The sequence below is a fragment of the Ophidiomyces ophidiicola genome (assembly GCF_022830035.1).
Source record: "Ophidiomyces ophidiicola strain CBS 122913 chromosome Unknown scaffold_2, whole genome shotgun sequence".
Taxonomy (NCBI): domain Eukaryota; kingdom Fungi; phylum Ascomycota; class Eurotiomycetes; order Onygenales; family Onygenaceae; genus Ophidiomyces; species Ophidiomyces ophidiicola.
The window spans coordinates 440,060-464,471 of record NW_026054642.1 but is presented as its reverse complement, the minus strand read 5'-3'; the positions used below and the strand labels follow the sequence as shown (position 1 = coordinate 464,471).

Below are 24,412 nucleotides of genomic sequence, written 5' to 3'. Positions count from 1 at the left end.
AAAAAATGGCCTCCCGACCGACTGTTACGATCGCCACGGCTGAGGGCAAGCCCAGCGGTGCTACGCACCCTCTGCCCACCGTTTTCAATGCCCCAATTCGTCCCGATATTGTCCAGTACGAGCTATTCCAAGACTAACCCTTTGAGAATCGAACATTTTTTTTTTTTGCTAACGAGGTTTTCTTGTGGACAGGTCGGTGCACACTGGAATCGCGAAGAACAGGAGACAGCCATATGCCGTGAGCGAGAAGGCCGGCGAGCAGACCTCCGCTGAATCCTGGGGTACTGGTATGTGGAAGATATAAATATATATGCGGATTGCGGGACCGGGAAGAATTGACTCGAGTGCCGTGTAGGACGTGCTGTTGCCCGTATCCCCCGTGTCTCTGGCGGTGGTACGCACCGCGCCGGTCAGGCTGCATTCGGTAACCAGTGCCGCTCTGGTCGTATGTTCGCTCCCACCAAGGTGTGGCGCAAATGGCATCAGAAGATCAACTTGGGACAGAAGTAAGCTCCTGTTGCCCTGGATTGAGGAATTTTTTATCACTGTGAGATTGACGGTGGATATTGACTTTTTTTGATAGGCGTTTCGCAACCGCCTCTGCCCTAGCTGCTTCTTCGGTTCCATCCCTCCTCTTCGCCCGTGGCCACCGCGTCGAGAACGTTCCCGAAGTTCCTCTTGTCGTCGACTCCAAGACCTTTGAGAATGGTGCTATTGCTAAGACCAAGGCCGCTGTCTCCCTCCTCCAGGCCGTTGGTGCTGGCTCAGACCTCGTTAAGGTTAAGAAATCCCGCAAGCTTCGCGCTGGTAAAGGTAAGATGCGAGGACGCCGCTACCGCCAACGCCGCGGCCCTCTTGTTGTCTACAACCCCGAAGTCGACGGCAAGGAGCTTGTCAAGGCCTTCCGCAACATCCCTGGTGTCGAGACATCGTCCGTTTTCTCCTTGAACCTCCTCCAGCTCGCCCCCGGTGGCCACCTCGGCCGTTTCATCGTCTGGACTTCGTCTGCCTTTGCTGCCCTCGACCAGATTTACGGTAGCACCTCTGCCCCATCCGCCCTTAAGAAAGACTACCTCCTCCCTTCGAACATCGTCTCGAACGCAGACATTACCCGCCTCATCAACTCTTCCGAAGTCCAGTCCGTTCTCAGAGCGCCAAAGGGTGACGCCAGAACCAAAAGAACCGGTGTACAGAAGAAGAACCCTCTCAAGAACAAACAGGTCATGCTCCGACTCAACCCATACGCCGGTGCCTTCTCCAAGCAGAAGCTTGGTCAGGCTCCTATCAAGGCTGGCAAGCCAGAGCGCGCTGGCGAGACTTTCCACAAGATTCTTAATGAGAATTAGGGTTAATGGTACATGATAGGGTCTTTGGCATGTGGGATTTTTTCTGATTTAAATTATTACTCTTGTGTTTCCTGATCTGTTACATAGGTAGCGATGTGACATGAAAATAAAAAGGATCTACAATCATTGCAAGAGTAACACCATTCCAAAATCTTCCTTCAGCACATTCACATTCACTTGCTCCGCCACATATTTCACTTGGTGCACATCATGCCCAATTGATGCCTGCAATAATTCTAAACCCCCTTTCAATTGCCCTGGAATCCAAAGCGGTGTTAGACAAGAAAAACATCTAGTGTGATTCAGGAATTCCCACCTACCCCGTTAGGACTATTCTCTTATCTTCTTGGTCTCCACTGTATTCAGGTTGGGCTCCTCTTCCTCATCCCGGCGGGCCAAAATTTCTGTTCCCTTCCTTACCACCTCAGAGCCCAAAATGCCTGGGGATCTGTTAAAGATGCCGGGTATATCAAATCGAAATAAAGGTCTAAAGATCCGTTGTGGCGGTGTGCCTTTCTCTCCAGGGTGCGACCTCGGTGGTGCCCGCTTGCTGAGACCTTGTGCTTCGCTATACCCAATATGCCCAATAGGACCAATCCGTGCTTCGCCGCCAATTCTATCAAATCTTCTTCGTGGGTCCCTCTTAGGTAGTTCTGTAGGCACCGCGATAGAGCTCATTGCAAAAAGCGCGATAAATAGAATATTCAGTAATGAGAACATATCGAAAGAAGTTGATAGACTTGAGCTTATACTGTTGCAGTTCGAATTGGAATCTAAAACGCTTTCTAGAAGACAGGAGGCTTTATATCTGAATGACAATCTATACTTAGGCTTCTGAACCATGCTCAGAACATGGGAGATACGTAAATCGCTCAAAATGTTTGCCGTGCCTGTAGCCGGCAGTACAGATGAAGAACCCCTATCTTTCCCCGAGCCTCCGTATGTAGGCTTGTGACACTGAGGGGAATCCTCTGCTCTTCATGGAGGAATAACAGGGCAGGTGAGCAGCCTTTGAAACAAGTGAGTGGTTTTTTCTTTGTGTAAAATAACACGGAGTAAGTTGTATCTATTCCGTGCATCACCATTACATTGACCACTAGAACAGAATCTCTATGTCTAAGAGCGCTAGATGATGCCACAAATATAACGTGGTTGCAGAAAAGAGTCTCTTCAATATTCAAAATGCACCTCTTGCCGATAGGCAGAGAGTAGATAGACATCTATAAACGGGTGCCTAGAGATTGGTGTTAATGCCGAGGGGTACTGGGTATCGTTTCAGCCAAAAGATCTTTCCAAATGTAGGGTCCATAATGGTTGCAAAATGCGTCATTTGATTAGTTGTTGGGTATGTGGTCGTCCACTGGATCAGTTCGACCGGCGTTGCTGTCACGCAAACAGGGGTGACTGACTTGTCCGAAACACCTTCAGCTTCTGTTGAAACAGGGCTTTCTTTACCTCGCGAGCTTGTCTTTTCCAGGACTTCTGGAGTTGTCACTACGGCAGGTGATTGCTGCCTGTCGTTAGGTTGAGCATTTCGAGCATGGTTCCACTTTTCAATCTTTCGGTCCCAGTGAGCCTGCATGCAAGCTTTTCGGTAGTTGCTGTCTTCTATTATGTCGAGCATCATGGTTTTGTCATCAAGTAAGCCAGAGTGGTTTTTAGTTAAGGAGGGCATAGTATCCACATCACTATTTGTGGTGACGATGAAGGTGTTCGAGGCCTGAACGACGGCCGAGCGGTGATCCTTTTCCATTGTGACGGCAGATCTCCCGTCACAGAATATCAGGTATGCAGCTGTAGTTGGAATCTGTGGCACAACGGCGGAGATAACGTCCAACGAAATGTCCTTCGGCTCGGGCGACTTGGCCCCCAGCTTCCACTCTGGACTCTCCGAGGGAAGAAGGCATTGCCGGAGTAAAGAAGAGATTGATCGACGAATGCCAAGCAGGACCAGAATATGGTTACCGTAGAAGCGCATGTTGGCCCAAGCAGTGCTCATGTCATGATTTGGCCGGAAGTTGAGGGAAACGCTCAGGCCCTTGCGGGTACCGGTTAAAACGCCCACGAAGCCTACGTACGTGATGCTGGTCGCAAGCACATTTTCGGTATCTGGGCCGCGCACAAACTCCAGCTGGACGATCAGTTCCCGCAGGCCATCCATATTCCAATCAAGGGTGCGAAAATGTAGCATTCTCGCGTCTATATCGCCGTCGTCCTTACTCAAAGCTGCACCACTCGTGCATCCCATCAAGAGGTCCAGCAGCACATTGAGAGATACCAGGAGGTACAGATCAATTCCCGTAGCCTTGCATATTCCCTTGATCTCCTCTGTCTCCTCATTGGTGTATAGTCTCCTCAGGAAAAGGCGGGCAGCGCGTTGGACCCAGATCAGCGAAATGCCGGGACGAAGAGAAGATATCAGCTCGTCGAAAAGCCCGGTAAGCGACCGCAGCTTATTCCTGTAGATCGTCGCGAGTTCCACGTATCGCTCCGAGGGAGGCAGTGAGAGGTCTATTCGATACACAGGCGGTGAATCGCCAAGGTCAGTGAAGATTTGATTAGCCATGGTCCACAAGCCGGCAAGGGTTCATCTAATGCGCTGCTGAGAGGTATTGTTGTTCACACCAGCACACCAGCAGAGTTGTTAGATAAACCATGTCCAATGATTCTACGATAGCTGCCTAACATTATTACCGACTTGTCCAAGACAAAATGGGGCCCTTGGGGAAAACCCAGAGAGGGGCGCAAGAAATGAGAAAGGCTGTGCAGTCCTCAGATTAGTTAGCTAACTAGTTAGGTACCATGCCTAGTGAAGTTTATGGCGCTGCTGGGACTAAAAATTAAAAAAATATCAAAATAATAATAAAATACCAGTTTGGCATCTCTTTTAGAATGAAATTTGGAATGATGCCGTGTTCTACAGGAGAAATTATTATGCGTTTTGTACTCCGTAGTTTAACTACTATAAACTACTAAGAGAAGCCCTAACTACAGAGTAGGCTGGTTATGACAGTCTTATCTCATATCTAGTCTGCTCCACATTGGTATGAACATGGGCTTCTCTTGTCTTGCTGGCAAAAATCGACAGGCTTGACTATCCACTTTTCCCTTGCACTTCTTTTTTTCTCCAATTAGTTAGTTATGTAACGTGTCATTTCCTTGGTCCGCATATGAGTTGTCTTTAGTCATGTTATGGTGAACCCATACAGGCTTCTCTTCAATTTGTGCGGCGACTGCTTTTGCTGAATGGGGCATGGAGAGAGGTTTCCATGATCCATAGGATACCTCCAAAGGCTTACCAGGAATTTTAAAATTGGCGAACGTGCCTAGACGCAGGGGTTCGCGGTCGATCGGATACAGGATTTGCATCACTACCAATCCGGTATGTCAGGGTCTCCCTCCTTGTAGAGCCGCTGGTTTTCGTCTGCCATCGCTCGGACAAAACCTGGCGGCGTTGCCTCACCAAGTGGCGTCCGTGACAAATATGTCTCTCCTTTCCTCGTTTCTGGAATTAGAAGCGCTTTTCCAGCAGTCTGTTCGTTGGTCCACAGATCACAACTCTTCCTTGGGTAGAGATCTTTGAACATCTCCTGGGATAGAATCGGTAACTTTTTCTCGACGCATATGGTCGAGAAAAATTGCCCTCTTCTCAAAACTTCAGCAGGGAACCGACCACCCCCAATCGTATCTCTCCACGCCTCTCCTTCTGCAAAATCGCGAAGAGCCCAGGAAAAGGACAAGATATCCTGTCCAGTTTGAGTACGGAGTAGCCATCCATCATTCGAGTCAGTCATCGCAACGAAGCGGATTGGGAAGGCCAAAGTAGTTTGAGACACCATTTCAGTACAAACAAGCGTATCATATTGGCTTCTGTCATCGTCATCACCAGGGATAGAACTGAAAACGAAGAACTTTGCAGAGCCGGAGTAACGCTTGTTCTCCACCAAGAGCTTCAAAGCTTGCGTCACAGAGTCCCAGCCGGTTGACTGGTCTGCTTCATGTTGACCGAGATGCTGGCACCTTTTCGGGAGACGACATCTTGCAGCCGAAGCGCAGCTCACTACCAAATTTTGGATGTTGGGTAGCGCGATTGGGGAGAAGATTTTGGCGTCATTGGCGGGGCAGGGGAGGAGGGGCCCGGTCCCAATCAATGCTGAGCAAATGTACCGGAGCGAAAGCCGGACATGTCTCATCCGTGGCAGAATATGGCGAATCTGTTCACACAGATGGCCGTCGGCCGCAGCCGCAGACGGGGCGTCATAATGATGGGTATCGATTTCGAGGTTGACACAACTTTCGGGCAAAGCCTGCACAAGGGACAGTAGTATACCGTGTGAAATATCATAAAGAAACCCAGAGGACACATGAAACGAGAGCGTGGACAGACGCTCAAGTTTGCTCAGGAGGCCAGAGAAGCGTTGGAGACCGTCGTCCAATTCACCTTTGGAGCTACCATGGTCATGTCCAATTTTCAGGGTCACAGACCGCACATGCGAGCCGTAAGCTGGATTGAACCCCTCACAGAATGTAAGAAGATTCAAACCAGACAGGACCATATTGCCATAGAGGAGGGGAAGGGCGGCATCCCGCCACGATCGACAGACCAGGAGGCAATTCAAAAGGGATCTATTGCAAGAGGCACGCTTAAACTGAACGAGGATCTCGAGAAAGATTTCTCTGGGGAGGCTGTTGATGGCAGCCATGGCGGCACGAAGGGAGGTGCGGGTATTAGGAGGGGTGGTGGCGCGAGGGCCGTAAGACGTACCAACGAATAGGTAGTTAACTACTTAGTTAGTTCTAGTAAGTTAGTTATAACTAACGAACTAACTTAACTAACTAACTACATAGTTAACAGGTAACTAGTTACTAGTTAACAAACTAGCTCGCGCCATGACGGGCCGCCCAAGACTGACTGACGTGTGGCGACTGTTTGCAGTACTCTGTACACTGATACTGGCCGGTTGCCAGCAGACTGTGCCTCTACTTCGTACAGCCTCCCGATAGCTATTAAGTCGTCCTCTCATTTGGTCTCCGCTAGTCCGCCGCTTCCCTATACACATCGCCCGACATCAACAACACAGCCCATTACCAGCCTCGCAAAGATGCGCGATTTGGGCTCCCCAACTATACCGTACCTCCCCGATGACAATGTTGATCGCGGCAACTTGATTGACGGAGACGATCCTGACCTCGCGATGGACATTGAGGAACTATCTGAACATCGATACCAATATGGAGAAGATTTTGACCGCCAATACTATCCTATCCAGATTGGACAGATCCTCAATTAAAGATACCGCATAGTTCACAAGATTTTCCACGGTGGCTTCTCTACTGTTTGGCTTGCTCAAGATTTGAAAAATCAAAGAAACTGTGCAATCAAGATTATGGTCTCTGGTCCATTTGGAGAACACGATTGTCAGATGCAGACTGCTATTCGTGACAGTGTGGCCGGTATCTCTCATCTAGTTTTATATGAGGATGTCTTTCTTCTTCGTGGTCCACAATACAATCACTACACTTTTGTCTTTCCATTTCTTGGTCCCGATGTTGAATCTCTTGTAGCCAACCAGTTGCATATTGCAACTCGCATGCATGGTGCAAAACAACTGCTTCAAGTCTTAGAGAGCTTACACAAAGCTGGCTTTATTCACAGAGGTATTTCAATCATTTCAAAACGAATTATATTATCTAAAAAGCTAATATATTTAGATATTAACAATATGAATGTCTTGTGGGGTAGTGCTCTTCCCGAAAATCTTAACATAGCTGATACATACAAGATTCTTGGCCGGCCTGAACCAATGATAATTGACAGCTGGAAACAGGCAGAACTTGTGAAGCCCATGCAATTTCCTATCACACTGTGTTCGAATATGATTTATCTTTCAGACTTTGGAATAGCAACACAAGTCGGTCATCCAAAAGACGGACTTCCACCTTTTGAGTACTGTTCACCAGAGCTGCTTCATGGTGCTACTCCTGACTTTCCCTGAGATATGTGGAGCTATATGTGTGTCTTTGCATATCTCTATCTTGGATTTAATCTGTTTCCTCGTATGGGAATGGTTGTTTCCTATCTGGGCCCGTTACCAAAGTATCTAAAGGGGAAATACCTCTGGCCCAAGTCTATCAAAGATGAGTGGTATGATCCGAATACTCCTGTGGCTGAAACCTCGACGACCGAATCAAGCATCAACGACCAAAAATTGGTCTAGCTGAGAGGAAACTCTTAGTATCCATTTTGACTAGAGGTTTCTCCCTCATTCCTGAGAACCGCCCAACTGCAAGCCAACTCCTTCAGGATCCGGATTTTAATGCTCTTATCAACTTTCACTGGACCTAAGTATGTTCCGATAGTCATGATGCCAATCTACAAGAAATGCACTTAAAAAAAATTTCAACCGCAGATGATTATGAGAGGAATACGGAGCAGTTATGTTGGATTTGTGAAACCCAGGCATCGTTTTACGCTTGGCATTTCATGGTTGGCTGCAAGCCCTGTTCGGAGTTGGGGCTGATTCCGTGTCTCATTTTTGAGGGATGCATGTTATGGGCCCGAGCGCATAGAAGGTCACCGAGCTCGTATTAAAGTTGAAACGGAAAGTGCAGCTACGCCGTACATATCATTTATGAGGTGTTCCTTTGACTTTAGGTGATATTTTTCCTACTCATTAATGGCATTATCATCACTTCGAACCTTAGCATAAGAGTCAAGTGGGGCACAACACACTACATATCTTCTCAAACACAGGCGTCAAAACAATTGATACTACAGAGGTGCGTTTTTCAAAGGCCTATTATCGTCTAGTTAGCTAGTTGCCTAACTACAATTAGGTACATTGGTTACCTATTTATTAATCCAGAACATGGCACAAGCCTCTCTCCCACCAGATTTCAATGGTCCATACGGTTTAATTGTCAATGCTCAGCTGCACGGTGCCTATTTGCAGGCCAAAACCTCCAACTTCGAGAGTCTGCAACTGTTCCTTTTTGGGAGGATATTCTCAATGTTTATCTTACCAAGGATACCAAGTTGACTGTTAACAGCCAACAACCTCTTGATGATTCGACCAAGGCAGTAGATGTTGTGGTTCGATATTTTGAAAAGGGGACATTTCGCAATATCTTCCTCCTGGTCCTGGAATGCAAGCGCGCCAATAAAAAAAACCGCTGGACTTCACGAGCTAGAATCCCAGCTACTCGATTTTGTTTGCGACTTATTTGGCCCTGATGGATCGGCCCGGAGAGGTCTTTTGTTTGGCGGAGTTGCGTTCGGCCCCACGATTCGACTCTATCGATGCCAGAAACGCCAACAAAGATATGTCGACGTTTCTCCGTTTTGGGGTGGTCATAATGAGGTTCATGAGAAGTATTATAAGGATGCGGCGAATGACAGGGATGCAGTAGAAATATTGGAGGCTTTCAAAGGAATGAAGCACTCAATTGTTGATGTAGCTTGAATCCAAAATGCTAGTGAAGGCCTATCGTTAATATTTTACATAAGAAATTGGATACTAAAATATTTTATATAATATAAATAGTATCACTAGAACTTGAGTAACGCCAAATGATCATCTAAAAATCTCATTAGTATGATCTCTAGTAAACAGATTCGTGTGGGGAGGAAACGTGCCGTTGAATTGCCTACTACATATTGAGTGCCATTCTGACAAGCAACCTCTTCACAATCAAACTCAATTTTGTTAATTTTTTGGTTATGAGAGACCACTCGGACTTGGTGAATAATATCCTGCTCTGACAACACAACTTCGTGCATATGGTTATTCCTGATTCTGCCTACCACTTCAGAAATCCCGGAATGATAGACAAACCTTAATCCAGTATAGTAGGCTCCGTCGTTATACCATAGTATTCGTCGAATACCGTGGAGTGGTGCACTGGATTCCAGAGAAAAGGCATGCTCACAGTTTGGTGTCAGTATAGAAGCTGGTAAAATTGTCGGGTTTTCAGGAAAAGAAGGCCGATGATATCCCGGAGAAATTATAACGCCAAGAGAGCGGATATAACTGTGTCTCTCTACACGGAAATAAACTCCGCATATAAAATGCATGTTTGGGGCTCGGAAAATGCGAGTCTCGTATTCCAGATGTGGTGATGGAGAAGAGCCAAAGAAGCAATATCGATTCCAATTGGTTCGTACCTATCTCAAAAATTAGAAAATCGAAGCACGGTTTCAGAAGATACATACTCCAATAGTAAGGGTTTTTAGTAGTGACGAACAAAATCGAATTTGAATATCCGTAATGAATTCGTTTGGGCCATGAATCGGAAAGAACTTAGCAAGGCCAGTGTCATACCCAATACAATCAGTTTCTGTTGTAGAATGTAGACAGATACCAACAATTCCTGACAAAACACAGTCATAATACATGGTTATTCCGCGCAGATCTGGTTTGAAAATCACAGATTCAGTTGCAAAATTACCAAACTGTTGGATGAGTGTCGCTTCAGATTCATAATCCTGGCTGGAATATTGGTCTTCAGATATAAATCAAATGTTAGAGGCGTGCTGCTCTCTCATTACCAGTGTTTCCTCAAAGGAAACGGCACTTTTTAACCATCGTATGGAGCGAAACTTAAGACACTACCCCAGCATCAGTATGTGTATTCAATATGATTAGGGTTCCTTACATCAGCAGTAATAAGCAGCTCTGAACTTCCATCTGCCAAACTGCATCCTTCCCACTCTGATTTTAATTCGGAAGTTCTATCAACCCACATTGTGTTTCCAAACTTGACCGCTTTTATTCCTAGGGGGTTTTCAATGAAGTAAAGCGTGTTGCCAGAATGGTAACTCAGGTGACTTTGTTTGTTTGAATATCTGCCATGAAGGACTAATTGGGAATCAATCATCCATCCGATACCACAAACATAATGCTGAGAGTTGACAGGTATTGTAAAGACTTCCAAGGTGGTAACATATTTTGGTATGGAGACTTGAAAAGTCTGGTAGAGTCTGAGGGAAATAAGTGGGGATAGTTGAAGTTCTGTGCTATGATGTGGTGTGTAGCTGCTAGATATGTTAGCAATGTTGTAGGCGTGGAGTTTCATTATCCGAAGTAACCTCCATCTGAAATCAAGAGCAAGATATTTCTGTTCTGAAAACCCATAAAAGATTGCATGTACAACATTGCTAACATCTTCTTGTGAGCTTAATGGCCCAATGAAAGGGTAGAAGTGATAGGGATGACATTTGCAATATAAGAGTGCCAACGTCATCATATCAGAGCTTGAGCAGAATATATTGACCAGTGTTTCTGATGAAACAAGATCAAGAATCATCATTAGAATTTCGACTGGCAGGGGGATCATTCCTTTCGGCATGGGCTTTTTTGGGGGGTTTTGATAGAGCCTGGGGCAAGGAATAAGAGAATGAACAGGATTCAGATAATCTTACTCAAATGATATCATTAGCACATTTTCCAGATATGCTATGCTATCCATATCTCACCTAGAGCTACAGGTGGTTCAGTGAAACCAAATCCTTTTCCTCGACTAGGCTCAAGAATCTGACAAAGCCAAAACAATTTTGTCACTAAAATTTCTCCAGAAAACAATCTCAGTAGGTCAACGCAGCTCGTATGTAGTAGGAATGCTTCCATTGAAGCATATTGCGAGTTTTGCCCGACTACACGAACGCATGTAGGGCTAGAGGGCGATTCAATGAGTTTCTCAACTATATTCAAGCAAATCGACGTCAAGACTCTATTGTGGCAGAGAATTTTGCCAATATTCACATGGTCGTTCTCCATAAAGACTGTACATTGCGGTCAAAAGTAGCTCTTCGTTTGAGAGTTTGTATGTATATAACTACATACCAATATGGAATTCATGTGTCCATTTTGCCTTTCCTGTTCCCTCCGAGCAAAGTGAGCACCGGAGGAAAGCTTTCAGTTCGTCCATAAAGCATAAGGTTGTAATCTGACAACTAGTAGAGAAATGTATGAAGATGAGCTACTTCTTAACCGAGCTTTTGTCGAATGATAGCTTAGACAGGATTTCCAGGACACGCTGTCCATTTGAAAGTTATGGGTTCACGGAGTACATACATAGGTTAACATGACATCTTCATTGATGAATCAATCAATGCGACACAGCTGCGCGTTGCCGTAATTTTGGAATAAAGGGGGCTACTACATATAGAAGCTACTTCGCACATTTATTATTATAACCTGTACGGAGTACTCCATACATAGTCCATCGGCTACCCCACCATTTCCAATCAGGATGTATTAGTCCGGCTCCCAATCCGCCAGTATAGAAGCCGTGTAGTTAACTATGTAGCCAGCACAGTTCTACAAGCATAAGGACGGTTCTGTTCAAACTGAGTCATAAATGAGAACTAATGCAGCATAACTACACGCGATTTGTGAAGCCATCCACCCAGCCTCCCAAAAAGAGGGCAGCAATAGAAAACCAAAGCCTGGGTAGCTATGAAGTAGTTGGTTAACTTGGTTAAGTATATTTAACTTCAGTAATGTTTTGTATTGGAGTACAGCTAGCTATTTCTATCACAAGAACAATTACACCTACATACAAAGAACCTTCCAGAAAATTTCTAAGTCCACAAAAACTATGAAAACAGTAGTAGAAATCGCCTACTAGTAGAATTGTAGAGAATCGCCTACTAGTCTAGCTAGTAGGGTAGTAGAAATCGCCTACTAGCCTAGCTAGTAGGAATTGTAGAGAATCGCCTACTAGCCTAGCTAGTAGGATAGTAGAAAATCGCGTCAGAAGAGAGTTAGTGAGTGACTTAGAGATTTGAAAAAGATGAATGAAAATTTTTCACCTGCTGATCATTTCCTTATTAGATTTAAAAACATTGTTATTACCATATAGTAGATTCAATGTAGTAAGCTCTTACTATGTAGTAGTCAAAATATGAGTAGTTACTGTAGCCAACGTTTGAAACTACGATGTGGTGGTAATGGTTACGTAACAGCTCGGGAAATCGGTAACCCGATGGTAGTGCAGAGATCCGCGATTCCGCTATGGTGAAAAAGATGAATGAAAATTTTTCACCTGCTGATCATTTCCTTATTAGATTTAAAAATGTTGTTATTACCATATAGTAGATTAGTAGTCAAAATACTAGTAGTTACTGTAGCCAACGTTGAAACTTACGATGTGGTGGTAATGGTTACGTAACAGCTTGGAGAATCGGTAACCCGATGGTAGTGCAGAGATCCGCGATTCCGCTATGGGAGCCACTTCACATCATACCAATTGCACACTGGTAACATCTGTATTTGGAATCAGTAATTACCAGTTAAGACGCCTGGGGACTACCCGCCTGGGCACCACCCGCCTGGGCACCTGGGGACCCCAGAATTCGTTCCCGCTCTTATTGCGCAACTTGTATACCAAAAAACAAACTTCGTTACTTCCCAAGCCCTTGTGCTTCAACCTTGGAGATAAGCGTGGCCTAAGGCCTGTTCGATTGCAAGTTAGTAGGACGATTTTAGAAATTAGATTCTTCGCGTGAAGGTTTAACAGGAATTCTGGCTCCTATCCATAGATGACAGCCTGTCGGCCCATTTCCTTTCTCTTTGCCATTCGGTACAGTTATAGTTGTACTCTCACCAAAAATCAAAGATAATCAAAACAATCTATAAATATCTCATCAATTTGATGTTCAAATCTTAGTTTCCCTTAGATCTCTTTGATTCATGCCCCTACATGCGTGGTCAGGTTAGTCGTGTCAGCGTAACTAGTACGCCAAAGCCAAAGTAAGAGCTCTGAAGGCCGAATTAGTTGGAAGTCCGATGTACGTTCCACTTGTCATTGTTTTGTCTAGAGGAAGGATGGCCTAAACCGACACCAAAGGATCTAGCTTGCCAGTAAATACGGAAGGGCACCGTCAAGGCAAATGTGGATTGAAGGTCTCCAGGCTTGAATGGACTCAAAGAGCAAATCTTATGTGCTGAGAATTGCATTGAATCTTGAGATACTTGAAGTCACAGGTTGGATCAGTCATGAAGTGACAGCCATAATGTTCCACCCAGGGATGCTGTTACCTGCAATTTTGCGGCCTTTTATTCCATCTTTGGTCTTGAAACTTGAGGAGTTTCCTGACCTTTGATGTGAGGAACCAAGAGTGAGGAGACGGGACAAGTTCGGCGTCATTTGGTATCTTCATTAACTGCTCGCAGTTAACTATCAGCTCATCAGTCTTGGTTATTATTAGCTGCTTGGCTGAAGCAACGACATAAACTACTGAACAGTCCGATGAGAATCCTTCAGCTCTTGCTCCTCATTTCAGTTCTCTCTGCCGCTCTTTGAGACATGATTGAGTTGCCAGTGCTGCGCCTTGCCTCAACTGTCATACTACATCTTGATGAAGGATGAAGGATTCTTGTGCATGAGGTGACATGTCCATTGCCCATACCAGCCAGAAACTTCTTGGGGGTTGATATTGATAACATGCCTTTGGTAGCTGTGAAAGGGGCTTCTTTAAAGAGGAAGCACTCGCCCTCGCAATGTTCTGTTGTCCCAACAGCTCAGCAACACTTGGTGTTTGATTGACTTGACAAGCTTCCTTCAATTCTCCTCTGCAGCCAAAATGGTCTCCAAATTTGTTTTCCTTGTGGCAGCTCTCTCTGTGTTTGCCCATGCCCTTCCATCGCCCCAAGCCTCTGCCCCCTCGCCGCCAGTCAGCAAGGATCCCATCATGAACGCTGAGTTGCAAGCAGCCGAGAAGGAAGTTGCATTCTTGCAAAAGCACTTCACCATTAATAAGGATAAACCACCGTACGGCGATTCCAATGAACGCACAGCGGACTGCCAGGCATTTGCACTTAGATGCCCTACAATGCGCCTTTACGACCGAGATACTCTTTTGACGATGGAGACTGTGACAGTCAGCTATACCACTAACGTCGATGCGAGAACATTCAACCCAAGAGCTGATGCTACGACCACTGTGTCAGCTTCAAAGTCAGACGCGATATCAGTGGCACGTACAGAGGGTTGGTCTATAGGTGCTACCATCTCCGCAGCCTACGCCCCTTCAAAAGGCGAAGGGGGTGTAAGCCTCTCATTCCAATACCAGCAGAGCACAACCACGCAACACACATCCACCAAATTGAACACAATTTCCGCACCCTGCCCGCCAAGAACCATGTGCACGATTGAGACCAGGGCCTTCTTTGCAAAAATCAAAGGGAAATGCCATCGTAAGCCCAGGATGAAGTGCGCAGGTGATAGAGATGTGTGCTCGCGCAACGACGAATTCCCTCTTTCAGTTCCTAAATGGGGGCATTGCCGGGAGGCAAGCAGGCTAGTAGATAGATTCTGCGAAAGACGCGTCGAAGTTCCCTGTGAAGTAACTGTTCCGATTTTCGAAAATGATGGCAAGACACCTCGTTCAACCGTCATCCCGTTAACTTACCGATTCATGGACTAAATTGGACAGAAAGGCGAAAGTCAGGAGGGACGGAGAGCTGGGAGCATATTTTTCTCAATTCACCTAATTTGTGAGTTAGGCTGTATCTTCAAAAAATATATACATGGTCCTAAGGTATGAAATGTTAATTCTTACCTTTTACACTGCATCCAGGCAGGTTTTGGTTGGTAGGATACTTTCAAGGTGGCTCCAAAAAATAACACTTCATACCCTTAGGACTCTGTACGACAGATACTTTAGTGTGTACAGATGTGCCACGCTGAAACTCTGATACGCTTTTTTGTTCACTGTCTCTCTGGAATCAAGCTCAATAGCGTAATACTGAGTGCTAGAGCATTGCCAGCAGCACGGAAGTATTTTGTACCTAAGATTGGCTAGTTTGCAGGATTTAATTACCGTTTGTATCTGTCGTCCCAAATCCTTTCCCCAAATTAGCCAAGTCTAGGTCACGATAACAAATCTGGGGAATTGATGAGCTGCCCAAAATTTTGGCAGTGAGATATATCTCGGCTGAATAGGTGCCTCCACGCAGTCCTTGTCAGCATTATTGGCTGAAAAGCCCAATGAAATCAGGCACATCAATTTCAGCTGTGTTTATGGAGACCATGTCTTCCACATGTTCAGAATGGACTGCAGAAAAGGGATTGCTAATACAATATGCGATTTTTAATAGGCCAATGCATTAGGATTTTGGCATCTGTGCTGGGAAGAGGGGGGAAGATACAAAAAGGTTTGCTATAACAAGCATGTCTGTCCGCTAGCACCACTTCTTGACGTGGATATCATCCTATTTGACATAATGAAGCCAGAGGGAGGAAGAATGGTATCATCTTCTACTACACAATCAAATTGCTTACAGACTTTCCGTAGCTCTATAGGCCAGGTAGCAATAGTAGAAATCGCCTGCTAGCCTAGCTAGTAGGAATTGTAGAGAATCGCGTAGTCTTCTCTGTAGTAGAATAGTCGAAAAATGTGTTTCTACTGTAGAAGAGAGTTAGTGAGAGTGACTTTAGCGATTTGAAAAAGATGAAGGAAAATTTTTCATCGGCTGATCATTTCCTTATTAGATTTAAAAATGTTGTTATTACCATATAAAGGTCGACATTACTATATAGTAGATTCGTAGTCAAAATATGTAGTAGTTACTGTAGCTGATGTGACGGTAAGGGTTAACTACGTAACAGCTCGGAAAATTGGTAACCCGATGGTAGTGCAAAAATCCGCGATTCCGCTATGGATTGGGTGATTGATTGAGTTTGCCAAGATGGTCGAAGACAGCTATCTGCGCCCGGCAGCCTACGAGATTGAAAACTGTTCTCTTGGACCAGCGATCCGGCAATTATGCAGAGGCTTTGATCTTCAAGCCTTAACGGAGCCCGCGGCTTTCAACTGACGGCGCGCGCGGTGCAGTCCGTTGATATTCCACAACATGTCAGCCAGCGACCTCCCAGGCCGGGGAGATGGGCCACGCCTCCCAGATGAAGAATCTGAAAACCTTTTTTTTCTGGATGATGCGGACTACTATCATCTCCTCGCGCTACCTCGCGAACCTCCTCCGACAGATTCCCAAATACGCTCTGCCTATCGAACGCTTTCGCTTAGTTTCCATCCGGACAAGCAACCCGCCGACAAACGTGACGCTGCGACGAAGCACTTTGATAGAATCAGCCAGGCATATGAAACTCTTATAGATCCGCAGAAGCGTGTGGTGTACGACATGGTAGGCGAAGAGGGCTTGAAACTAGAATGGGGACCCGGCGGTCTCCTGGGGAGGGAGCGGGAACCAAAAAACCGACAAATTGGCGTCCAGGCAATGAATGCTGAGCAGTTTCGGGAGTGGTTTTTAACGATGATGAAGCGTAGGGAACTAGAACTGCTTGATAGGCTGGTGCAATCAAGGGTGTGTGACCTTTGCCTTGCTAGTACATACATATAAATGGTGATGGAATGAGCCTGAGCAACCCCATGAAGCTCTTTGCGCTTGTTCTCAAACAATACATATCAATTGCTGACGGGATGATAGTCGAGTGTTTCCGTCAAGGTTGATGCACGAAATTTGGTTCTACAAATGCTTGGGGTTCCAACTGACCCGGAAGAATCACTTGCTGAATTCTCGTCTTTGGGCGTGGGACTTAGTTTCAAAACGCCCTTTACCCCTTTAAAATGGATCCGTGGTTGCTTCAGTAGACTTCACCGTGAAGAAAAAGAAAACAATGATGATGATGATGATGTTCTTGAAGGAGAATACGCCATACCCTCGCCTAATGATGCCTTGCTAGAAATCCATGCCAATGTTGGTGGTAAACTAGTCTTCACTGAACATGAAGTTGAATTCATAGATCCAGTTACCAAGGAAAAAGAGATAAAACAAGTAAGTTCTCTTCCTCATTTTGCAGCCACATAGAGCCTAATAGTTTGGTAGGTTGCCGGACCCCGAGCCCTTTTGGCCAAAAATTTTTCCCTGGGAGCCACCTTGCGCCATAGGGTCCACATTCCTCCGCGTGATACTTCAGGGGCGTCATCTATATTATCTCCCTTTAGTGGAGATTTTGCCATTGAAATTGGAAGCGCTCTCTTACCATCTCCTACATTACATGCCACAATTTCAAAAGGTCTGCAGCTTATACGAGGAACAAAGCCGTTCGACATAACAGTTAATGGTACTTTATCTGATCTCAGCCTTCGCACGGGTCCCACAATAAATACATCGATCTCGAAAACAATAGGCTTCCGTGGACTCGCTTATTGCAACTGGTCGACTGGACAATTGTTTTGGCCTTCCTTGGTTTCAGAATTTTTTGCGTCTCTGACCTCGAATTATGGGCCGTTCGCCGTTCCAAATCATCCAAGCAAGTTCGAAATAGGATATGTCGCTTTACCTGTTAAACGTGTATCGAACCAAGCTTCGGAAAGCTATGCTGATGCTGAAAACTCCGATTTTTTATTGGACGATACGATAGAAGGAAATGTAGCGGAGCCCCTTGAAACATGGGGAATTTTGCTTCATTCTTCTCCATTTTCTGCTCAGGTATCACTCAACTACTCGAGAACGATCTTTGGTGGGCAGCCTGAGAATGCCCCTCGGTCTGAATGGAACTATGAGGGATATCATCCCCAGGGAATATTGAATGGAAGCCGGGGTGTACGATTGGAAGTTGTAACCAGTGTTGGTTTAGATCTGTCTGTAGGTTGGATGGTATCGGGCTCGCGCCAGGTGGGCACTTTTACCCGCATGGGGTTAGGCGTCGGTTTGCAGGGTGGAAAGGGCCTGGTGTGCTCCGTGACATGGCAACGGCTTGGCCAATCAATCAAGATTCCCATCATGTTGTGTCCTGTCGACTTCCTTGATAACGATATTGCGGTCCTCGCCACCATGCTTCCATGGATAGGCTATTCTATTGTTGAATTTGGGTTCTTACGACCGCGAGAACGACGGAGACAGAAGAGAGTGCTTGCTAGAGCTGAAAAGCGAGTCGAGAGCTTGATTGGGAAACAAAAAGCTGATGCACTCGAAGCTACTGAACTGATGCGCGAGCAGGTCAAGCGAAGACAAGAAAGAGAGATGGAGAGAGACGGGCTTGTTATTATTGAGGCACGCTACGGTTATTTCCCCCCCCAGCAGAGTGAAAACCACACGAATGAACAACATCGTAAAGAAGCTATTGTGACAATCCCTGTGGCAGCCCTCGTGGATCAGGGACAGCTAGCAATTTTAGCTCAGGTCAACAAGGTGCGTTGTCGATTTCTCCCCAGAAAACCCCAAAAGTATACTTATTCTCCTTAGTCGCGAATACTAGGGTTCTGGGACCCGAGCCCAGGCAAACCAAAGACACTCAAAATCAGATATTCATTTGGGGGCTATGAACACTATGCTGAGTTCAATCAAAGTGAGGCGGTGTTGCTTCCAATGCGTTTGCATCAATTGTAAATCTGTGAGTGGAACAACTTCCCATTGTTGTTTGCCGTAGTCTAATTTACACTGATAAAGTGTAGAGTATTGCCTGATGGTCCTGTATTTGATGCCTGCATAGTATGGGTGTGCAACCAAGCACTGCCTCTATGCATTCCTAACTCTACTCCACTTGTTTGCATGTATGCATGTATGGACATACATGCATTATTTCGCCTCACTATTAGCTTCATCATCCGCTTCCAAAAAACAAGGCAAGCATGACCTATGCGCTGTTGTATTCAGTGTAGGTGTGTCAGCCTGGGTCGCTCGACCAGGCTCAGCCTTCTCTAGTAGCACTGCAAGAGCCTAGTGCAGCTGTCGTTTTTTGGTCTCTAGGATATTTTCCCGATATTTATATCTATGGTTGTACGATTTAATACCAGCCATTACAAGGGCAATAGAAGTTGACTTTATTATTTACACATCCTTCAATCATGCCCAGAGTGGAGGTGCTACAGCATGGACCATTTTGCCATATCATGACTGTGACTACGGGAGCAGCCCCAGGCTGAAAAATTTAATATACCGCCCTGTGACAGAACTGATGAGAGAATGACGTTGGTCGGGTGGTTTCCAGCCTTGAGTCGGGGTTGAGTAGTAATTAACCTAGGCGTCTCTTATATTGACCCAAAACACACATCCAGGCGGCATCTCCCACGCATACACTGCCATTCTGTTTGCTCACTTGCATTATTGCTGGCAGTGCGCCGCCACTTCATCGTGCATTCTCACTGGTTGCACCGGACGCGTCGCAGCAGCAAAGGAATCCCGCAAGGCAATTTCTACTCAACATAGGGTCATTTTGTATCTGAAGAGAGACAACCACGCCCCCAGAAACAGTGTCCTCAGGATGTGCTTCGGTTGTATTCCATATCGCTCCCTGGAGATCGAGGAGACTCCGACGAAGAAGAAAAAGGAGAAGAAAGAAGAGCCCAAGCGGCAGTGGTATCTAGTTGAGCCTGGAGATTCCCTGCATCCTGTGGCGGTAAGGCAACTGAGATCTTCTTCCTACCACCTGCTGCTGCCCCGTGCCCTAAATTGTGTGGGTTGTACCGGCAGATTTCGCGTTCAGTGTGACTCAAACTTCAGTTTATTTTGTCTCTTCCCTCTCTGCTCCTTTTGTGTCCTTCATTCACAGTATCCTCACTTGTGGTTCACATTTTCAAAAAATTAAACATCTTTTCGCACACCCAACTAGCAAGCCCTTGGCCGTCCATACTGCTGCTGCTGCTGCTGCTGCTGCTGCTTCCAACAACCATGCCTCAGTATTATCATTATGGCCTTGTTGACCCCAGTCGTCCGGGCGGCTCGCACGGCGCGCCCAAAGAACCAATTCTCTATCGATATGACCCTGCTACCCCCGAGCCTCCACCACCTCCCCCAACTCACATTAATCCGGTCGTTCCCGCTCCAGCAGCCCCAGCAGCAATTCAAGTTGGCATTTCAATCCCCACTGTAAAGAAGCAGTTCACGCGTCTCCTAGCTCTGTGCTGACTGTTTTGAATGCAGGCCGGACAGCAACCAGCTCAAGTTCAATACGTCATGCCCCAAGTTCAAACTTACCACCCTCCCGCCCGTATGTCAGCAGTGGCTCAACCACCCGTTGCGGCTGTAGCATGGCAAGGAGCAACCAGAACCGAAATCAACACGCAGAACATTGCCATTGCAAACGCCACCGGGGCTACCCGACCTCAGACGCTCGTCCCGTACAAGCCCGCTGACGGCCAGCAATGGTGGTGTCGCGAGCTGGATAGTAGCTACACCCTCCGCACCACGACCGATATTATGGAAAATTTGCAACCAGGGCGGTGGGTTTATTCCTCCTCTGGCTACCCATATTTCATCCGCCAGCCTGCACCTGCTTAAGTAGCTCGATAACCTCCGGTAAGTTACCTGGTGCTACACAAACAATATGGCGCTTTATACAGGAGCTGACCAATAAACATAGATCTGTCATTTTTAAGTGGTTGCAACATGCATAAAGGCAACAGGGAGCATATTACACTGGATTGACAGCTGGTTACATGGTATGAATCAAATTTCGACTCAAGCAAGTAGCGGTGAATAAATATTCAATGGAGATCCAGCGAAGAAGGCCTTTGCATAGTTATTCCAGTGGGGCCATTATGGTATCACAGCGGCACTCGGTTTGTAAGGCAGGAATTGGTGGATTAAGGCATTGTTTCACGATATCCACTCCTTTTGTTTGCTAGGTAACTAGTGTAAAGAGAAATACCGCTCCAATCCATAGCAGAAATAGTGGCAAATGCCTGACTATCCGATTCCCGTTTCCGGCGAGGTTGATTTAGGTATTCATCTTATGTGATTATAGGTAACTACTCCGTACTTAAGTTAACTCAAGAGGGCGGAGTACGGAGTAACTACTCCGTATTCCGTAGTTACTCCGTACTGTGGCCATGTGGCTGGTGATATCGTACGGCTGACTGAAGCCGCCAACACCGCTTCCAATTATCAACTTCGCCACAAAGAGCAGCTTCATCAGAGAACTGGTGATGAGTAAATTAGTACCGGCAGCCACTCAACCTCACCTGTTTACTTACTTGCCTTTGGCTACTACGTTAACATGACATCCATTGCCGAGGGACTTTTCAAGTCGTTGCCCAAACCCAAATACACTGGCGAATATGAGAAGCCACCTCCCCATACTCAACAGCGTGGGCCTCGAGTCGTTGGCGCTGGCGCTGTGGACGAGTCGCAGCTGATATTAAAGGTAAGGTCTAGCTTCCTTTGCTGGATATTTCCATGATCAATTCCGATTCTTGTACTGATTTGACGGGTCGTGCTTAGCAAACCGGCCCGCCCGGGTATGGGAAGCGTGCAGGATGGCGACCTCGAGCACCTGAAGATTTCGGTGACGGTGGTGCATTTCCCGAAATTCCCGTTGCACAATATCCTCTAGATATGGGTCGTAAAGGCGCGACCGATAAATCGAATGCCCTGGCTCTCCAAGTTGACGCTGAAGGAAAGGTTAAATACGATGCTATTGCCCGACAAGGCCATGGGGAAGGCCGCATTGTGCATGCCTCGTTTAAAGATTTAATTCCTCTTCGCCAGCGGGTTGATATGGGCGAAATATCGTTAGACCGTCCCTCACAGGAGGAGGTCCAATCACAGATGGAAAAAACCAAGGCTGCATTGGATAAATTGGTATCTGGCGCGGTTGCTGCTCAAAAACCAAAAAATATCAAGGGTGGTCAACGGAATGAGCCTACATATGTACGATATACACCGGCAAACCAGATGGGGGACACCACTCGGAAGAATGACAGGATCATGAAAATTGTGGAAAAGCAAATCGATCCGATGGAGCCCCCGAGGTTCAAACACAAGAAGATCCCTCGTGGTCCACCATCGCCGCCACCTCCGGTCATGCATTCTCCGCCCAGAAAACTTACAGCTGAAGACCAGGAAGCGTGGAGAATTCCACCCCCTGTTTCTAACTGGAAAAACCCAAAGGGGTACACCGTACCATTAGACAAGCGTTTGGCAGCAGATGGGCGTGGACTTCAAGATGTTGCAATCAATGATAAATTTGCACAGTTTGCTGAAGCTTTGTTTACTGCTGACCGCCATGCTAGAGAGGAGGTGAAGCAGAGAGCACAGATGCAGCAAAAACTAGCAGAGAAGGAAAAAGCCAAAAAAGAAGAACACCTTCGAGAATTGGCTCAGAAGGCACGCGAGGCAAAATCCGCAGCAATCAGCGGCCGACGACAGTCTCGTGCGCGGTCTACTAATGGCAGCCGCAGCCCCTCTCCCTATTCATCACGTTCGGAATCACCGAGCGAAGGCGAAGATGCTGCTCGTGAGCGTGAACGCATGCGTCGTGAACGGAGACAGGAGGAAGAGCGGAAGCTTCGTCAATCCAGAATGGGTACAGAGCGCCGGATACAGATGATGGCGAGAGAGCAAAACCGTGATATTTCCGAAAAGATTGCATTAGGCTTGGCAAAACCTACTCAAGGCTCAGAAACGATGTACGACTCTCGGTTATTCAATCAAACAAGCGGGTTTGATTCCGGGTTCAATGAAGATAACCCTTTCGACAAACCCCTTTTTGCTGCACAGAACGTCATCAATAGTATCTATCGACCTAGAGCACAGGCCGAAGAGGAGTACGATGAGGAAGCTGGTGGAGCGGAGATGGACAAAATCGGTCGAAATAATCGCTTCGAAGTTCTTGGACGGGCTAAGGAAGGGTTTAAGGGTGCTGCAGAGGCGGAGGTAGGCCACTTGAACAGCTTGCAAGCTGTAGCAGAACTTTGCTAACTACTGCATTTCTAACCAGGCTCGAGATGGCCCTGTCGAGTTTGAAAAAGATACAGCCGACCCTTTTGGCATCGAGGGAATGATTGCTGAGGTAACTGGCGGTTCGTCCGGGCCAAGCCAGAAGCGCTATGGTATCCAAGAAGCAGAAGGTTCTGAAACGCGAGGGTCGAAGCGAGCCAGGGCAAGTGAAGATGACATTAACGATGATGAACGAAAGAGGAGATAACGCACTGAGTATTTTGGGTCCTTGCATACTGTCTAATATATCCTATGGCGCTCTAGGCTGGCTACCTCTTCACTAGAAATTGAAATTATCCGCGGAAATATATTCACACAGACAGTCATGCTAAATTTACTAGTACATTTATATCTTTGATATTATAATGATAAGCTAAAATGAAGACAAAGCCAAAAGACATCAAATTGGGACTTTGGGTGGGTTGAATTCTGGCGTCGAGCGCTACTTCGGACATCTACACCGCAAATACATATATCCAATGACATACAAGATAGCTGCAAGTTGAATTAGCAGAGTTACAATGATTCTTTAGCCAAGGATCGTATGTACTAGAAAGCCTGCAGATCCACTTGCATCCTTATGCAGTATTTTGTTCAATCCAGTGAATATACTTACTGACTCGTGTAAATATAGTAGGATGCCCCTTTTGTCCACACTCATAACTCGCCGATACAACCCCTATCACCGTCTCTTTAGTTTCGTTATAGAGTGGCCCACCACTATCTGCATCGCATGAGGACCTTAAGTCGGCACCTGCACAGACAATAGTCTCTGAGATTTCAATTCCCCAGTCTGGAAGTAGGGCATGCATCCCTTGACATATTTTGCGATCTATAACAGGAACTTTCATATAGAGTAAATGGCTAGAGACATTGCCATTGTGCGTTGTAAGACCCCTGACCCAGAATGAGTTTTATTGATTTTCATTTCAGAATGTAGACACAAGGAAAGGCACATACCAGCCAGCAGAGAATACCTGTGAGTTTGGAGCAGGATCCGAGTATTTTTTGGGGAGCGCCGCATACCTAATATTTGGGCCTTCTGGAATAGGATTTTCTAGGTGAAGAATGGCAATGTCGTTTTTAACTCCTTCCATTGTAAATTGAGGGTGGATGATTATTTTTGAAATTTTGGATACAACTCCACCATGGTCGCCGGCCTAAAGAAATGTGAATTTTCCAGCATTAGTCGCCGAGGGCTGCTGGGGATCCATTAACAACTCGAGAATTGCCAGAATTGCGGTTCGAGGGAAGTGCTCCCGCAATTGAGGCTACCGTCAAGGTAAGAAGGGCAGAAATGTAGACTAGTCTTGCCATTGTGTTGGGAAAATTTTGTCTTGAAGTGTAAGAAACACCAGCCAGGAAGAAAGAGGACATCGA

At 46.2% G+C, this 24,412-nt stretch overlaps 11 protein-coding genes across 11 annotated transcripts; 7 read left to right on the top strand and 4 right to left on the bottom strand.

Annotated features, from left to right (window-relative positions):
* Nucleotides 1-5: 5 nt before the first annotated feature.
* Nucleotides 6-1,346, top strand: RPL4B (60S ribosomal protein L4B; the record flags this gene model as incomplete). Its single annotated transcript, XM_049249866.1, has 4 exons — nucleotides 6-115; nucleotides 193-287; nucleotides 356-506; nucleotides 584-1,346. The coding sequence occupies 4 exons, from the start codon at nucleotides 6-8 to the stop codon at nucleotides 1,344-1,346; spliced, it is 1,119 nt and encodes a 372-aa protein (XP_049111026.1).
* A 1,234-nt stretch (nucleotides 1,347-2,580) lies between these two features.
* LOZ57_000767 (uncharacterized protein) lies at nucleotides 2,581-3,912 on the bottom strand (the record flags this gene model as incomplete). The annotated part of the gene is made up of 1 exon (XM_049249865.1): nucleotides 2,581-3,912. One exon carries the CDS (start codon nucleotides 3,910-3,912, stop codon nucleotides 2,581-2,583), a length of 1,332 nt encoding a protein of 443 aa, XP_049111025.1.
* Nucleotides 3,913-4,717: 805 nt separating this feature from the next.
* On the bottom strand, nucleotides 4,718-6,049 carry LOZ57_000766 (uncharacterized protein; the record flags this gene model as incomplete). Its single annotated transcript, XM_049249864.1, has 1 exon — nucleotides 4,718-6,049. The coding sequence occupies one exon, from the start codon at nucleotides 6,047-6,049 to the stop codon at nucleotides 4,718-4,720; it is 1,332 nt and encodes a 443-aa protein (XP_049111024.1).
* Nucleotides 6,050-6,448: 399 nt separating this feature from the next.
* On the top strand, nucleotides 6,449-6,637 carry LOZ57_000765 (uncharacterized protein; the record flags this gene model as incomplete). Its single annotated transcript, XM_049249863.1, has 1 exon — nucleotides 6,449-6,637. One exon carries the CDS (start codon nucleotides 6,449-6,451, stop codon nucleotides 6,635-6,637), a length of 189 nt encoding a protein of 62 aa, XP_049111023.1.
* Nucleotides 6,638-6,733: 96 nt separating this feature from the next.
* Nucleotides 6,734-7,342, top strand: LOZ57_000764 (uncharacterized protein; the record flags this gene model as incomplete). Its single annotated transcript, XM_049249862.1, has 2 exons — nucleotides 6,734-7,004; nucleotides 7,059-7,342. 2 exons carry the CDS (start codon nucleotides 6,734-6,736, stop codon nucleotides 7,340-7,342), a joined length of 555 nt encoding a protein of 184 aa, XP_049111022.1.
* Nucleotides 7,343-8,895: 1,553 nt separating this feature from the next.
* Nucleotides 8,896-11,273, bottom strand: LOZ57_000763 (uncharacterized protein; the record flags this gene model as incomplete). The annotated part of the gene is made up of 6 exons (XM_049249861.1): nucleotides 8,896-9,510; nucleotides 9,559-9,831; nucleotides 9,895-9,954; nucleotides 10,002-10,762; nucleotides 10,822-11,127; nucleotides 11,189-11,273. The coding sequence occupies 6 exons, from the start codon at nucleotides 11,271-11,273 to the stop codon at nucleotides 8,896-8,898; spliced, it is 2,100 nt and encodes a 699-aa protein (XP_049111021.1).
* Nucleotides 11,274-13,932: 2,659 nt separating this feature from the next.
* Nucleotides 13,933-14,775, top strand: LOZ57_000762 (uncharacterized protein; the record flags this gene model as incomplete). Its single annotated transcript, XM_049249860.1, has 1 exon — nucleotides 13,933-14,775. One exon carries the CDS (start codon nucleotides 13,933-13,935, stop codon nucleotides 14,773-14,775), a length of 843 nt encoding a protein of 280 aa, XP_049111020.1.
* Nucleotides 14,776-16,204: 1,429 nt separating this feature from the next.
* On the top strand, nucleotides 16,205-18,703 carry LOZ57_000761 (uncharacterized protein; the record flags this gene model as incomplete). Its single annotated transcript, XM_049249859.1, has 4 exons — nucleotides 16,205-16,675; nucleotides 16,799-17,146; nucleotides 17,198-18,505; nucleotides 18,560-18,703. 4 exons carry the CDS (start codon nucleotides 16,205-16,207, stop codon nucleotides 18,701-18,703), a joined length of 2,271 nt encoding a protein of 756 aa, XP_049111019.1.
* Nucleotides 18,704-19,984: 1,281 nt separating this feature from the next.
* On the top strand, nucleotides 19,985-20,593 carry LOZ57_000760 (uncharacterized protein; the record flags this gene model as incomplete). The annotated part of the gene is made up of 2 exons (XM_049249858.1): nucleotides 19,985-20,182; nucleotides 20,237-20,593. The coding sequence occupies 2 exons, from the start codon at nucleotides 19,985-19,987 to the stop codon at nucleotides 20,591-20,593; spliced, it is 555 nt and encodes a 184-aa protein (XP_049111018.1).
* A 718-nt stretch (nucleotides 20,594-21,311) lies between these two features.
* On the top strand, nucleotides 21,312-23,240 carry PRP45 (mRNA splicing protein; the record flags this gene model as incomplete). The annotated part of the gene is made up of 3 exons (XM_049249857.1): nucleotides 21,312-21,458; nucleotides 21,536-22,969; nucleotides 23,034-23,240. 3 exons carry the CDS (start codon nucleotides 21,312-21,314, stop codon nucleotides 23,238-23,240), a joined length of 1,788 nt encoding a protein of 595 aa, XP_049111017.1.
* Nucleotides 23,241-23,610: 370 nt separating this feature from the next.
* On the bottom strand, nucleotides 23,611-24,129 carry LOZ57_000758 (uncharacterized protein; the record flags this gene model as incomplete). The annotated part of the gene is made up of 2 exons (XM_049249856.1): nucleotides 23,611-23,929; nucleotides 23,993-24,129. The coding sequence occupies 2 exons, from the start codon at nucleotides 24,127-24,129 to the stop codon at nucleotides 23,611-23,613; spliced, it is 456 nt and encodes a 151-aa protein (XP_049111016.1).
* Between the last annotated feature and the right edge of the window lie 283 nt (nucleotides 24,130-24,412).